Genomic DNA, 16,067 nt, shown 5'->3' with positions numbered 1-16,067 from the left:
CGCCTGCCATAGCACGGCTTGGTAAGCAGTGGTAGGTCCTTGCCAGGGATCCGAAGCGGCGAGGCCTGAGCTGCCGAAGCAGTGCACGCAAACACAACTGCTGTGCCACCAAGCAGGCCCCTTAAGTTTCCTAAGTATGATAACGGTATTGTGATCATGAGAGAGAACATCCTAATTCTTATGAGATGCATGGCAAAACATTCAGGGGTGAAGTGTCACATCTACAACTTACTTTCAAATGGCTCAGCAACAAATGTTTGCTGTCAAATCTAGGAGTATACCTAAGTGTTCACTGTACTGGTTATTCTTTTTAACTGTTCTTGATGAAATTCTTCAAAATAAGTTTGTAGGTAAGAGCTGCATGTGAACCACTCATTTAAGTCATTGATGAAGAAGCTTCAAGACGTTGAGAAAGCTATTCTAGAAAGTAGGCAAAAAGGAAGTAAAACTCAACAGAGATGCAAAAGCAAGATGAAGTTTTATCCGTTAGACGATGCAAAATTCATTGTAGTACCTCCACTTATCTTTCCTTCATCCCCTCAAGCCACGTTACTAACAGGAGAAACCTTTGACCTTTTATCTATCTTGCTGGATGGGAATCTCAGCATATACTGGAGAAACACAAGGGACTGGTCTCTTCCTAGGCCCTATGTCCTGGAGGAAGAATTTACTTCAAGTTAAGAATCCAGGCTTCTTACCCAAAAGTGAAAGCTGCTAAGCCCCCGGCAAACCTCACTTCTAACAAAACCAATCACCTATCAATGGAACGTTACTATCTGAAAACTTTTTAAAAAGTTGCCTTAAAAACAGGTCATACAAGGCATTAATTCTTACATGAACTGCTCATTGGCAGTAGTTTGATTTCCCTGTAAAAAACACACTTTCATGTTGCACTTGCTCAGAGTCATCAAGGACAACAAAATAAACACTATCTTATCAAAGAACATTTTGTGGTCTGCTGTGAATAAGTCCCTAATTATGTACTCAAAGAGTCTCCCAGCAAAGGGTGCTAGGTACTACAAACGCAGCACAAAAATTGGCTGTGTGAAGGGGCCGGCCCCATGGCATAGTGGTTAAGTTTGGCACGCCCAACTTCAGCGGCCAGGGTTTGGTTCCCGCACGTGGACCTACACCACTCAGCAGCAGCCATGCTGGGCCAGCGACCCAAATACAAAATAGAGGAAGACTGGCACTGACATTAGCTCAGGGCAAATATCCCTCAAGCAAAAAGGGCAAGATTGGCAACAGATGTTAGCTCAGGGTGAATCTTCCTCAGCAAAAAAAGACTGTGAAGTAAAGTAGTTCTAAATATCTCATTTGCTATATTTTGTTTTAGTACTTGAGGCTGGAAACCTTGGGGGGGGAAACATCCCATGTGCACCACCCCTACAACCCCGAACTTAATTAATTTAGCAGTGCTGCCTTTAATTAACACTGAGGCATACCATTTGCTCAGCAAAAATTTCAAATGAAAAAAGAAAGTATGTAAGCTTATAGTCATAAGGAAATGAACCTACATCATGACTTCACTTTCTTGCCTGCTTTGGACAAAACTGGAACTGACACAGCACAGCTGAGACACCAACTGCAGTGATGTACCGTAACAAATTGACCAGACTACATTTACGATGAAAAATCCACAATATATCCAAGGTGAAAAATCACAGAGCAGTGGGGGGGACACTAAGTCAGGAAAGCATATGTCACTAACTGTATTTAGTCCAGTGGGGAGACAAAAAAGTACAGAGGGCACAGGGTAGGAAGGATGTTTAAGGTTCTAGGCTCTGGATTAAGCTTCTAGTAACTCATCTATAAAGTGAGTTTATTCAACTAAATGATTTCTAACTTCTTTCTCAACTTCAGACCTGATGCTAGGAAAAAAAACAAGGAATCCAACATTTCAGATCCTTGTGAAGCCCAGGAAATGTTAAAACATAGCAATAGTATTAAAACTGTGCAGAATGAACACAGGAGGGCACCATTATAATGGATTAGAAAGAAAATTAAATTTCTCCATCACTGCAAAACAACTGACACCAAAATATCTAAAGCCTATGCTTCCTTATAACAGCTGTTTTCATTACTGAGGACATGACTGAGTCAGTACAAAGAGACAAGTCCAAACCGTCGGCTTTCAGTCCTCCACATTCCCCTCTTTAATATGGCATTTTGCACTATATACATTAATGAAAATTTGAAACAAACAAAAAGAACTTTAGTCAAACTCCCCTTCCTCCTCCAGCTTTATTGGATAGTTTAAAATTACATTTCTATTTTCTAGGACTTCAGTTGCTTTTTCCATCTGACTTTTAAAAACTGATTACAGCAAATGAAACACAGTTGTCTAAGTGATATAGTATACAAAAATAACATCTTGATTTCTGTGAAAATGCATTTCTCTGCAATTCCTGAATAGCTCCAAATTATGCTAACTCTGAGCATAGATGTTTACTCTGGGTTTTAGATTTAGTCTTTGAAAAAATGTGTTCTAAACCTTTGCCATCACCATCTGTATATCCAGCATCAACGCTGTGATGAAGTTGTTCCTGTTTAGGCTTTTATCCCGATTTTTCTCACATAGCCATTAACACGCACATTTGTCTTTTTATTTTGTTTACTCCCACTCAACTGTACGTTCTATGTAGGGCCTGATACAGATGTTACTTGATGTTATTTAATAGCTACTGAGGTCAGACAATCCAAGGCCATCATTAAGCTAAAATTAAAGTTATTTATGGAAGCTCAAAGACACTTCCAGAATTGGTTTTACCTCCTACATGGGAACATATTCAAGAAACCCAGAACGGGCTTACTGGTCTGACTCAACTCTTCCCATTCATCAATCCCTATTCACCAGTGGCACGGAAAGGGGGTTCTTTAACAAAGCATTATACATAACACCTCTACCAAACTAAACATAAACTTTTTTTTTTTGTAGTTAAATGCAGAAAGTCGATATTTTTCCACCCCTTTCCTCCTTTTACACGGCAAGTAAAGCTCACTGGCCTGGGAGTAGCCTCTATCTGCCAACCTTTGGCCAGTGAAGAGGATTCAGAGAAAATAATACAACCATCAATCAGAAAAAGGAGGGGCGACAAAGGAAAATAATTAAGCTGTAGCCTCAATCGTGCATTCCCGTGCAAGGTGCCCTGACTCGCCACAGCGGTAACAGTTGACTTCACTTGTCTTGCTGCAGTTGATGGCTACATGACCGGTTTCACCACACCTAAAAAGAAAAATTAATAGTTTTCACAATGGTGCTCAGAATATGTAAAACTGTACTAAAGCACTAGTCAGTGCAGAACAAAAAGTAATGACAAGTGAAGCAATACATTCTTGTTTTCAAGACATTAAGTCTTATTAACCCCTAAAATAACAGCAGGAAAGAAGAATTAGCTAATTCAACTAGCTATTGTGCAGCCTAAACCATAAAATTAAAATACTCGCCGTAAGAGAGAAACACCAAACCGAAACACTAGCAAAGATGTCATATCCTCATACAAATTAATTCTTAAGATTTCACAGGTATGTATACATCAAAACTTAAATTTCACACTTTGAATATATTCATTTTATTCTATGTCACATTCACAGATAGGCAAAGATTTCTGGTTACACGACAAAAGATTTCTGTATATGAATTATACAGTTGTCTACAAAGTCTCAGAAAACTCCAAAGTATTGTAACATTACATTTTCATTTTTAAAACAATAAAAATTCTAAAGTTGTATAAGCTGTCCAGCTGCCATAAGCTATCACGGCAGAATACTAACTAATGTATAGACAGGCTGCTTGCTAGCTATGTATGCCTAAAATGTGTCTCACCTGGTCACAGCCAAATGTCACTGAATGTACTGATTTACAAGGTCCTTCCGTTTGTATAGTTAATTCATCTCAAAGAATCTCTGCAATGAGCTTTCCGCCAGCAACATTCTAACAACTTACCTATAGCATTTCACTTTGGTGCAGTCTTTTTGAATGTGCCCAAATTCTCCACAAGAATAGCACTTCTGCTCATCCGCGTGGTCACAGTCACGAGCCAGATGGCCTGGTTTGCCACAGTTGTAGCAGCATTGCTCTCGCTCTCTCTTCGGCTCCTTGCAGTCCTTGGCAATGTGGCCACCTCTACCGCAGTTATAGCAGGCTTCAACAATAAGGAAAAGAAGCAGACCAAGACTATAAAACCTTTACAAAACGTTGCTGTTTTAAACCATACAAAACCTCAAAGACAGAAAATCTTTTCCAATGCTATGTGCAGTAGCACATGCTCACCTCTCCAAGTTCTAGAAGGGTATGAAAGGAAGTGTTAAACACTTACCATCCTCCTGAAGATCACAATCCTTGGCAAGATGACCAGACTCACCACAGCGATAACAGATGTCTGGAAGAGATGAGGAAACAAACTGGAAACCTATTTTGGGCAGAAACAAAAGAATTTTGCTAATTAGACCAGTCTTGATACTAACGAATACTGAAGTACTTCAAAATTTTTTATTCGACAAAAATACCTCTATCCGAGGTAAAACCACCTCTGCCACGGCTTCTCATTCCACGACCACGGCCTCCGCCAGTAGGGCATTCCCGGGCCCAGTGGCCAGATCGTCCACACTTGAAGCACTCATTGCTGCTCATGGCTGCAGTCAGATCTTCAAAATATTAAAAATGAAAACGTTAAACCACTTAAAATTACTTTTAGCCTCTATTCTCCTCCCCTTACAGTGTATTTCTGGATATAGTTATTCGGGGGGCAGGGGGGAGCCAGTCTATATACTGGTGAGAAAATAATCACAACTATATACTTAGGCATTATAATGCCTATTATGAAATATATTAAAAGTGAAAAACGTTGTAAAACATATTTTCATACAATTTTTGATCTTTAAAATACAGACATTAATTCAGTTATTGATGGGGTGATGGGATTTACAGAACAGCCATCAGAAATAATTAGTAATACCTCATTTCAAGTCCAACTTAATGAACACACTTTCATGGTCATAAGCCAGTAAACTTTATTTTGGACAACTGGAAATCATTTACTAGTCATAAAATTGGAATAACCCAGACCCATGAAACTGTAGTATAGTTTCTGAGAGTGAAGGGTAAGTGAAGAAAAATAATTTCTGTTACCTTGGCATCTAACACAGTGTGCCTAGTTATACTGTAGCACTTGCTTTCTGACTAGTCTCCAGAAGATACACTGTGTTAAAAATAATAGAAAAGCGACAAAGAGGTACACTACCCAAGTGCTAATGGCATCTAAAGCACCGGGACCATTTATTTACTTTTATTTTCCTCTTTTCCAATTTTTCTGTAATTTTACATTTAAAACAAGGCCACTTGGAATTTCATAACAGACTCCTTTATTGGAAATTGTGTCCAAATAAAAGCAAAGTTCCCACTAAAGCAAATGGCTTTTATACTTATGTAACAATCTAAAAATAAACAGGGGCTCTTCCTAGAATAGAAGAGAATGGAATGGAATAGAATGGAATGGAATGTTGCAGGACAAACTCCTAGTAAAGTGGCCTTTAAAAAAACTAGCTACTAAAAACAAGGTAACTTTTAAATTTCCACACTTCCATATCTAAAGATTTTTACCCTGAATTCCAGTTGTTAAGCAATGGTACACAAAGTTTTAAAAATACCTTCTCAAAGCCAAGCATAAGAACCATGACCTAGGCAAAACATATTGTTCCAATTGAGTAAGACTGGCTAGTGGAACTAGAAAACCAACCACAGCACCTAAACTCAAATGGCACGGCCTCCCTCCCTCCTCTCAGTAACTGGTTCATCTTTAAGCTGAAGAGACATCTAGTGACTAAAAAGAACTCAATACTTACTTATTCCAACTCTCTGCAATCAGATTCAGGATAAATTTTCAGAAGAATCTTTCTACCAACTCTTGCCTTGCCACTTGCCATATAAACATTCCAAAAAAAAAAAAAACGGGGGGTGGGGAGGGAGAAGCCTGTGACACTTGTAGTGGTTTCAGAAGTATAATGCACATTTCTAGTCAGAAGAAATCAGCCATTGAGGATTAAAAATGCATTTCTGTAAAATGTGAGATTACATTTGCTTTCTTACACTGGTGTTAGCATTCTCAATCACACGAAATGCTGGTTTCCACCAGAGAAAACAGTCAGGATAAACAAATACAATCTGCATCTTCCTCTAGTTTACAGTCAGACCAATTTGAGCATATCTCACTATGGCTCTCGATGAGTTCTTTGTACAGAAAAGAGCACTTGCTTTTTACAAGGTAATCCAGGCAATCTGACAAATCCTAAAATTTTATAATTTAATATTTAAACAAGATACTTATCTTTTAGAAAATACGACAATCCAATATTCAATATGTATTTCTAAAGCTAAAGAAATAATAGTTCTGGGCAATCTCCCCTCTGGACTGCTGCTTTAAAGGACCTTGTTTATTTCATAATAGTAAAGTGCAAAGGAAATATGTTATAATCAATCATCAAATGTTTATCAGCAGAATGAAGCCAGCATTTAAAATTTTAGGTTTACTTTCAGCATAGAAATACTAGTTCAAACAATTTAGCTACTCAAGAACTGATTAACCTATGTGTAGATTTTTCATGAACTATTTCTTTCCCCATTTTGTCTTACTTTTATTCATGGGACCCAGATCCAAAGTGAATAGAGGAAAAAGAAATGACAGGAAAAGTATTCCTGGAAAGACAACGATTAGCTAAAATAACACTTTAAGATTAAACATTAAGCTCTACTTTGTCCAACCCTAATTCCTAACTGAAAGTTGGTTAAAATGCAATCATTCCCATATGAACTGCAAATTATTTAGGAAAGCAGTCTCTCTCCATTTAGACTGCAATTAAACCAATCTGTAAAACAGATATGCACAGTTCAGTGGCAAAAGCAAAAGTTTATACACTGTAACTAGTTTTAGATGTTTGTTTTACCATCAACAAATTTTAGTCTCACATAATTTTTTTTACTAGAGTAAATTACTGTTAAAAAAAAAAAAACCCACAATCTTAAAGGGAAAAGAAACATTAATTTTATTAACATCCGAAAGACTCATCATTAATAGGTCACATGTTTTTAAAGATGTCTTCACAGTGGGCTTAGGTAATGCGTATGCAATCTGCCTTCTCCCTCTTTGGCCAAGTCTACATTTTCACTGAGTCCCTTGTGATAGATTTGCTCTTTAGTAACATTAAACCAACTGATTTCCACTATGTTTTAGAGGCATGCTACTTATCCTAGGAGGCAGGGCCCCATTCTAATATTCATATACAAATGTATTCTCTTTAGAGGATTTCATGTTATTCCTTAGGAAAACTAAAGGCAGTTAGGTAAGGCAGAGCTGAGAACTATGGCTCTGTGAGTCTCACTGCCTATGACTGCTCTTGGCTGGAATTTTGCTGTACTGTCCTGCCTCCACCCTCTCCACCTGTCACAACCTCTTTCAACCTTCAAGAGCCAACTCAAATGCCAACTCTATAAAAGAATCTGACCACATCTCCCAGCCTGGAACTCTCCTTCCTGTTAAATAATAGACCCAGGGCACTTTGTTAATATGTCTGACGGCACTACCATAGTGCGTTTTAGCATATTCCTTGAGGGCAGAGACCAAGTTATTCACCTTTGAATCATCACAACACCCCATATAATTAAGCATTTAGCAGCAGTTATGTAACTCAGTATTTTAACTGCCCCTTTTTTGGCAGAGGGAGTGCTAAGAGTCATTTGCTGAATGAACTGAATTGCGTTTCTTGTATAGATCCAATTCAATCTAATCAAGTACTGACAACAAAACATTCTTGCTATCACAAGAGTTACTACACCAATTAATTTAAAGCAACAATGTATTTTCAATTATGTACTCATTAAGGATTGACTACAATCACTGTAAATTAGTATTTATTTCAGATTATCTAATAAAATTCCCACATGTAACTGGAAAAGTCACACTAAAAGTCAGCAACCAAGACAGGACTCTAACTTGGCAACCAGGCTCTTCCTCCTACTCCAAGAATTCACAATCAACTAGATCTCTGTAATATTTTATGGAATGATACAAAACTTATATACTAATTCAAGATAAAAGACAAAATACTGTGTTCTCGCTGTTGCCAGGCAGTAGGAGAGCATATATTTTCTTCCTTTTGCTGCTAAAAATCACTGCTGCATCTACACTTATGCATCCTCACACAGTAAAAAGACTTGGCGACCATAGCTAAGGTTGGGTTAACCACTTAACCAACCACTTGACCCCTCTCCTGTCCTTATCTGGAAAAGGAAGACAATAAAACTGGTCTGTGGTGAGAATTGTTACCAGGTGCCTGATGCTCAATTTAAAAAACTCCAAGGGTTTATCTCTTTTGCTTACATAGTTATTCTTTCCTTTCTACTCTTCCCCTAATTAAGTTAGATTGCTTACAGGTAGGTTAGAAACCATTCCCCTGTCTAGAGAGCAGGCTTAGAGTGGGGCTAAGTCTGCTTATACTCAAGTTGCCTAGCTCATAAAGTCTGTTTCATAAATGGAGTGGAGAAGGGGTAAGAAAAGAAAAATGGGTGAATTTCAAATTACTTCACATTTTCAACAGAGATCAGGTATCTGTTTCCATTTCAATTTTTCGGTATTGAATTTTCATGACACAAACCACATTCACAGATGCAGTAGCAGCACAAGGCATGCCAGGCAGCAGGAGTACGGCAGTCTTAAAAAGACGGAAGGTTCACTGTGAAGGGCCATGTATGCTAAGCTAAGAGGCCTGACTATTAACAGATTTTGCACTCATGTAGGCTTTACCACTCAAATCCTGGAATTGGTACCAAAACTCAAATGGCTATATTAATTTGTCTTCAATAATGTCAGTAATTGTATCACATTTTTGATACCAAGAATAAAGCCAGTAAACTACTTAAATCTAAACAGTACATGGTCAAAACTAACAATAAGAGTGCCAATGAATAAAAGACCATAACTCTATAAATATTACATTTAAAATAAACAGCAACAGCAAGTTGGGGGTGGGGGATGACAAAGTATGATGGGAATCTAGCTTTATTGTTCTATATGGTTTTTTCCTAACACAGCTGTATATAATCACATTTGCTGTATCCCTAGCTATTTTCCCCAAGCTGAGGGTTATTCCTGACTCATCTGCGTTGTTGACCTACTTGCCTTTAGACCACTGTGGAGCTTTTGCCCCCCTCCCAATGCACTCACTGTTAAGCTCTAATAAGTGGGTTTAGTGTTCCAACAGTACTGAAACACTTCAGACTGTTGTAATAAAAATAAACTATAGATAGACCGGAAGGAAGCAAGTTACATTGTGCATTACCTGCATTGTGGCCAGAACAGTGAAAAAGAGAGTACAATACTGGGAGCAATTCTGGATTCTTATCCCGGTTCCTGCATTTACTGCATGACATTGGTTACTTACATCCATTTCTGCCTCCCCTGACCCCTGAAGGGTTTTAATTAACAACTAAATATCTACTATGAGCCAAGGGTTAAACAACATATGATCTATACTCCTTACAACCTTGCAGGTTATGTATTCTTGTTTCCATTTTACTGATATGGAAACTGAAGATCTGAGACCAAGTGACTTACTCAAAGCCATATAGCTAGAAAGTTCCAGAGTGAAAATTTCAACAGTCTGGCTCTAAGTCCTCTGTAGAGAGGCTTTTGTTAGGGTTAAGTGATACAGCGAGTGAAAATGCTATTATCAGAAGAGTATACCAATTCACCGCTTACTTCAAAAATTTACACAGGGCATTGTCACTAGATAGCAAATAATTATATAAAGCACACGTTAATTTGAATGCAAAAAGCGTTTGTTCTATAATTCTCTTTAATAAAAATAAAATTACAATTGATAACTTTCTAAAAAACCACAGCCATAAAAGAATTTATTCACAGTATACCATCTCATAGCTTTCCCGAATTTTAAGCCAAGATAGATTTTCTTAACCTTCTTTGAGGCAGAACTTAGGAGTGTCACCACAGACCCAGACTGGCCACCTGACGTCACTAGTTAATACCCTCATTTCTAATTATAAGCCACTCCAGGTGATCACGGTACTACCCTCTCCTAACAGAATCCATCTACTTATAAATTAAAGTCGGTCGTCACAAGCTTTCATTTTATTATCCCACCAGTTTTTTGCAACATCAAAATGGTGCATACTTCACTGGAATCCCTCAATAGCATGCCCTTACTGCAGCAACATTTGCCACTGCCAGAACAGGAGTTCTATTAAGTGCGACAGTACGGAAAGAGGGTTCTCCACACAGCCAGCCAGGATGCCTTGGCATCAGTCTTCTGGCTCTCCACTTACTGTCAGGAGGCTAGGAAGAGGAAAGAAGCCAAAATCTTTTTTTAAAAAACCCTCTCACTCCTACAGCGAACAAAACCAAAATCCCTCTTGTGGTTAAGTATGTAGCCAACAGACCAACCATTCCAATAAGTCAAATTGCAGTTCCATTGCTTTTGAGCACCAATTGGGTACCTTCCCATGTACATACCACATATTAAATTTTAAAAGAAAGGTAAAAAGGATCCAGTCAAAAAACCATATTACAAAACCCATTTATAATGCCTTAAAAAAAGATATGACTGCCTGTTCCAGATGTTCAAATGCCAGTGTCATAAATACCCTTTGGTCTTCCACTGATTTGACTCAAAATTATTTTACAGACTGCACATTTGTTTGAAATACATTACCTCTCTTGTTATTAATATGAAAACGAACGTGGACCTCTGGTTGCTAAGAAAAACTTACCCAAGTTTCCCAATGTGACATATATAGATAAGTACACAAATGTATACTGCTAGCTTTTTTAGAAAAACTGTCACCAAGAGTTCCAATTTGGAAAAAAAATTATTCAATACAGCCCTTGGGAATCTAATAAATTATTCCTTTTAGATTTCAGTACAGAGAGCACCCTGTAGACAAGAATCAGGCTCAACAAGCTAAAAACAGTATGTACCTAAGTACGTGGCACTTTGTAGGTGTTTAAGCCACGATGAGAGCAATTTTTTTGAAGCACTTGAAAATAACTGCTTTGGGGGGGAGAGAAAAGGCCTAAGAGGTAGGAACTTTGACACTCACATCTTTTTAAAAGTCTCAAAACCTTACTTAAGCGTGCCTGAACAAGCGTAACAAAGTTGCTAATTTAATTAACTTAAGGTTAAGGCATTCACGCACAAGTTAATTGGTTCTGTTTTCTCTCCAAAATTGGGTCAAACAATAAAAGAGGAAAACTTATTTTTAAAAACTTGTAATTCGGGGGCAAGATGAGGCTATAAATGAGTCTCCCTTTACCTTAAAACAAACAAAAAACTGGTCTCGGCTTCTTTATTTACCCTTTCTGCGGACCCTTCAGAACAAAGCGTGAAACACACTATCTGAAATCACAGGTGATTACTAAGCAATGTTTTCCTTTTCTAAGACCCCCCCCAAGACCAGAGGTAGTCACTTCTTTGGGAAGTGCCCTGTGGCTGACGCCATGCGGCTAACATGTGGCAACAAGCATAATCCTTATCCATAATAAAATCAACACCCAAATCCAAATATGGGCGATTATACCGTTCTAAAATAGGTTTTCACGTTTGGGAAATCTAGATGGAGGCTGGCGAATCGACTTTCCTGTCTCGTTTTTTAGATTAAATTGCATTCGTTTAATTAACCCCAGAAATGATGCAAAGGCTACTGCTGCTGCTATGATTTTGGAAGTTTGACAAATTCATGTTTTCTTCTGATAATTGAGTTTTTAAAACGCCCCTCCAACTCAGATAGCGTCGATTCACGGAAAGCTGGCTCTATCTGCCTCTTTCCGAATTACAGTGTGAGCCAAATAATTTAGCACTTGAATGACGATAAAAATTCAAGAAACGGGAAGCTATCAAGTATGAAAGTATGAATTCCAAAGACTCTCAGGCCTTGCAGCAGTGTGTCCCACCATCCTAAACACAAGTGCTTCTTCAAGGACCGTTTTCTAAGCCCACCAGAACCCTTGGCACATGGCCCGCCAGGCCCACTACCCCAGCACATGGCCCGTAGAAGGACCCAACCCCATCCCCCACTGCATCCGCACCAGGGGCCTTTCCCCACCACCCGGCCTCCTTCCAGTAAGTTCCCGCCAAATCGACCCTCCGTCCAGCACTCCGCGACCCTCGCGTCTCAGGGCCTCAGTCCCAAGGGCGCACGGGCCCGGGCCTCATTTGCTGTCAGGCTGCGGCCTGGGGTGCGGCCTTGGCCCCGGGAGAGGCCCGGACGCGCGGCGGCCCAGCTTCCCACGATGAAAGGAAGGGCAGAAGGGTCTCCCGACTGCTGGGGGCCGGAAACCCGGGCCCGAGGCGGCGGTGGCAGCCGAGTTTCCCGCCTGACGCAGCAGCAAAGCAGGCCAAAGTGCGGCCGCCATCGCCGCCTCACCGCTCCCTACCCTCTCCGTCCGCCCCGGGCCAGGTCCCGCGCCGCGGCTCCCCCAGCCTCCACCCCGGCCCCTACTCCGGGTCCTCACCTTCGGCGTCTGAGCAGACCCGCAGCGGCGGAGACTCTGTCGCAGGCCCGAGGAAGACCGCTCACAAGGTAGCGGCTGTTTATTTTCAGGGTCCTTGCCTGCGCCACACGCGGGTCTGCACACGGCCCCACACACGCCGCTGCGCACGGCTCTCCTCCGCCTCGCCCACGCGGCCAATCAGCGCGCTGGGATCGGGCGTCCAATCAGAGCCGGAGGGCCGCCCAGACCGAGCGCGGAGCGGAGTGGGCTGGGCCTCTTCTTCCGCGCGCCGCGGCCTGTCCCGTCGTGCCCCGCGCGAGGCCTTTCCCGCTCGTAGCCTCAGCTCCCGGGCGCGCTCCGGCGTCTCTTGCTTCTTCCCGGCTCCGCGCGGCCGGGGGCAATTTGGGCGTCCTGGCCCCGGAGGGTTCTCCCGACACCGAGCGAGGAGGGGTGCCAGGGGACGGGTCTCAGGGAAGTGGCTGTGGTTAGCGTGAGACCGGGAAGACTCCTCCGCCTTCTCGGGCTCCGAAGACAGCATGTGCCCGTAGGCCTTGGCTCGGACGCGCGGAGCCAGGCCCCATTGCCCGATACCCACGTCCCGGTTTGGGGAGAAGTCGTGGCCGCCGAGTCGCGGCAGGGACTGTGGCCGTAGGCCGCCGGCTCTGACATTAGTTTTGGGTTTTGTGTGAGCTAGAGGAGAGCCCGGAAGGCCTTGCTGCTTTCACCTCCGGGACTGGGAGACCGCCCTCAAAACGGGAACGCGGGCTGAGGGACGGGGGCCGGCTCCGGGCGGCGTGAGGACGGGCCAGGATGGCGCTGAGACTGCGCCTCACAGCACACCTTGTGACCTGTTGAGCGCGCTGGAGTGACGTCCCAGCGACCCGAGGGCTGAGGGAATGCCAGGAGAGCCCTCGGGCCTGAGCTCGTGCATTCAGGCATGGCCCTTGGTTTAAATTTGGTGTTTTCTCCAAAAGGTTGCGTGGTCATAGATACTCTGTCAGGATGAAACCAATTTAAATTGTTCAATATGAACTAAAATTTCTGAAAATTTTATGTACCATTTTGGAACGACTTTTATTGGAAATATGAAAAAAAAAAAGGAAGTCTCCAGTTTTTTCAGTTCTAAAAGGCCCTGAAATTACTAAAATCTCATACTAAGTTTAATATGTTCTTTGAGGTTAGCATGCAGCCCATGGCTGGTGTATCGAGGAATGTACTTTCCATTCCTTTAATGACTATTCTGAAATTAAGTGCACAGATCTATTAAGACGTTAAAACTGGAACGCACAGGCCCTGTTTGTAGCATTAGTTCGGCTGGTAGCTGTGTGGACTCGAGCTATCGTTTTGCTCCCAGTTTGCTCTCGTTGAATCCTCCGAGTCCCAAGGCTGTACGACTTTTGAAATCGTGTTTGTGAGGAGGTGGGATAGCGGAGGGTTTAAGAGCGCAGGTGCTGAGAATCAGGCGTTCAACTTGGGTTCACATCAGTAGTGCTTAATCACTGTAATGCATTTAGCAGATTGTGCTCAACACAGTGCTTAATAAAAGGTAGCAGTTATCAAAGAGTGAATGTACTATTTCAAGGACCAGTTTTTCTTTAACTTTTTTTCAACCAAGACAATTTTAAAGTAAACATATTTTTAAATTCAGTATGAAAAGGCACCATTTCCAATAAGATTGCACTGCGTAACAGTTTATGTATTGAGTTTTAACACCAGAGTTACCAATAGTAAAATGGTATTTTGTATTTATAGTTTTATTGCCAAGAAGCTTATGCAGCTTTATAGGCTTCCCCCTCCCTAACTGATTAATTTTTATAATATCTTGAGGTAAGCAGTAGTGTGGTAATCGCAGGCACTTTAGTGATTTCCTAAGCCCTAACAGTGAGTCAGTATAATGTAAGAGGCTGTGTAGGAAGTCCACCCTTGGTATATCCACGCCATATTAGGAGGACAGGTTAAAATTATAAGTTCATATTTCCTGACTTGATTTTTATTTGCCATTCCAACCACAGTGCTGCACAAAATGTTTGCTATTCATTATAGATCCAGGGACAGAATGTTCCTAATATTAAAAAAGAGAGAGAGAGAGAGTGGGTGTGAATTAGAGACACAGGGCGTAATGTTTTTCTATAGGTTTTAAAAGACGTAAGTGGAAGGAATGGAAACAATGTAGTCTTTGCTGCTTGGCTCTGGGAGTAGTGACAGCTAATGGCTCCTCTCTACCTGGCATCCAGCTTTCTGTAATGACAATTATTAATAGAACCAGACTGATCATGAGGCATTATGACTGTCTCCAGAGAAAGTCTATACTGGAATATAACTACAGTAGCTTGTGTTGTCTGGATATCCCCTTGGGTACACCTGTTTCATTAGAGATGTTTGAAGATAAAGGAAAAAGCCAACCCACTCGAAAGATAAACTGCCAGCCATATTTGAAGAAAGAGGCTCCTATTACATTTCCCTCCCCTAGAAAAGCGTTTTCTCCCCCACCTTCTGTCTAGTGTTCAGTCTTACCGAGGTGTTGTGCTCAGCATTGCAGGAGTTACAAAGGTGACTAGTTAAGACGTAGACCTTGTCCTTGAAGATCTTGCAGGACGAAAAGGGCCGTAAGAAAGTATTAAGTGTCCTGAGAGAAGACCAGGTAAAATGCTGTGATTCAGCATGATTCAGAATTCTTTAAAATGAGTACCAGTTGAGCAATACCTGCCAACTCTTAATTTCCCCTAAAATGCCCAACTGCATAGTACATGCCTTAACTTCTGCTGTTAAATGGAGAGGATATCGCATATATCTGTCTAAACCCTTCCGTGTGTTGTTTTCTCTGCCAGCAGGGAGATAGTCTATGACTTTACTTAGAAAGTATACAACTAAAGGAGAATCAATTGCTTCCACTCTCCCCTCCTCTTCTGAAGCAGAAACATGGTTTACTAAGTTAAATCCTGAAATAGGCATCAGTTATACCGATAATAGCTATTAGTTAATATATATAAAATTCTTTTAACAATGCCTGGCATAGAGTAATTACTACTAAAGTGTTATCCATTATTATCATTATTGTTATTTATTGAGTGCTTTTCACAAAACCCCTATAGGTTTATTATCACAACAAGAAATCGGGTCCAGATGCTTAGGCAGCCCAGGTGCTTAAACACAAGGCTTCCTGCCTCCCAGTAGTTATTGAAACCCAATCCTACAATTTCCTATTGGCCCATTAAAGTGAAAGGAATGCTAATTCGTGATAAGGAAAATATGAAACACTGACTAATAATTTAGTGAGCATTCCATTCTTCCTCCTCTGTGACCTCAAATTGAAACTGTCTATACTTCCGCAAACTAACTGGTAAGAGAAACTTTATTTGCAAATAGTTTTGAAAGTTTCAAAGTAAAACCACTCATTCTTTTTTTCCTTAAAAGAGAAGTACATGCATTCATTTAAAAAAGAAAAGTAATTTTGAATCAAGCATCTACATTAAACTTTGAAATAGGTAGTGTATAGCAAAATAATGGTGTGTGTAAATTGTTTCCAAATAGTATTTTACAAGATGTCTTAAATTGTTCTTTGAGAGA

General features: G+C 40.9%; 1 protein-coding gene across 4 annotated transcripts; it reads right to left on the bottom strand.

Annotated features, from left to right (window-relative positions):
- Positions 1–2,225: 2,225 nt before the first annotated feature.
- Positions 2,226–13,345, bottom strand: CNBP (CCHC-type zinc finger nucleic acid binding protein). 4 transcript variants are annotated; one of them, XM_003363053.5, is made up of 5 exons: positions 12,522–13,345; positions 4,510–4,647; positions 4,320–4,412; positions 3,947–4,145; positions 2,226–3,226 (listed from the first exon to the last, which is right to left on the bottom strand). In XM_003363053.5, the coding sequence occupies exons 2-5, from the start codon at positions 4,631–4,633 to the stop codon at positions 3,109–3,111; spliced, it is 534 nt and encodes a 177-aa protein (XP_003363101.1). In that variant the 5' UTR covers positions 4,634–4,647; positions 12,522–13,345; the 3' UTR covers positions 2,226–3,108. The 4 variants fall into 4 exon arrangements, with proteins under 4 accessions (XP_003363101.1, XP_070093263.1, XP_003363100.1 ...); XM_070237162.1 differs by having other exon boundaries at positions 3,947–4,150; positions 4,322–4,412; positions 12,522–13,294; XM_003363052.5 differs by having other exon boundaries at positions 4,531–4,647; positions 12,522–13,294.
- Positions 13,346–16,067: the final 2,722 nt, after the last annotated feature.

Source organism: Equus caballus, chromosome 16 (assembly GCF_041296265.1).
Source record: "Equus caballus isolate H_3958 breed thoroughbred chromosome 16, TB-T2T, whole genome shotgun sequence".
Classification (NCBI taxonomy): domain Eukaryota; kingdom Metazoa; phylum Chordata; class Mammalia; order Perissodactyla; family Equidae; genus Equus; species Equus caballus.
The sequence above is the reverse complement of the archived record's forward strand: the minus strand, read 5'-3'. Positions and strand labels throughout refer to the sequence as shown.

What these genes read in the sequence shown, in the direction of transcription:
- CNBP (XM_070237162.1), bottom strand. Translation starts at nt 4,633, where the DNA reads ATGAGCAGCAATGAGTGCTTCAAGTGTGGACGATCTGGCCACTGGGCC. An exon ending in TGGTTTTACCTCGGATAGAG is followed by an intron (nt 4,413 to 4,509) that starts GTATTTTTGTCG and finishes TGCCCAAAATAG; the next exon opens with GTTTCCAGTTTGTTTCCTCA. An exon ending in ACCAAAGTGAAATGCTATAG is followed by an intron (nt 3,227 to 3,946) that starts GTAAGTTGTTAG and finishes TTTTCTTTTTAG; the next exon opens with GTGTGGTGAAACCGGTCATG.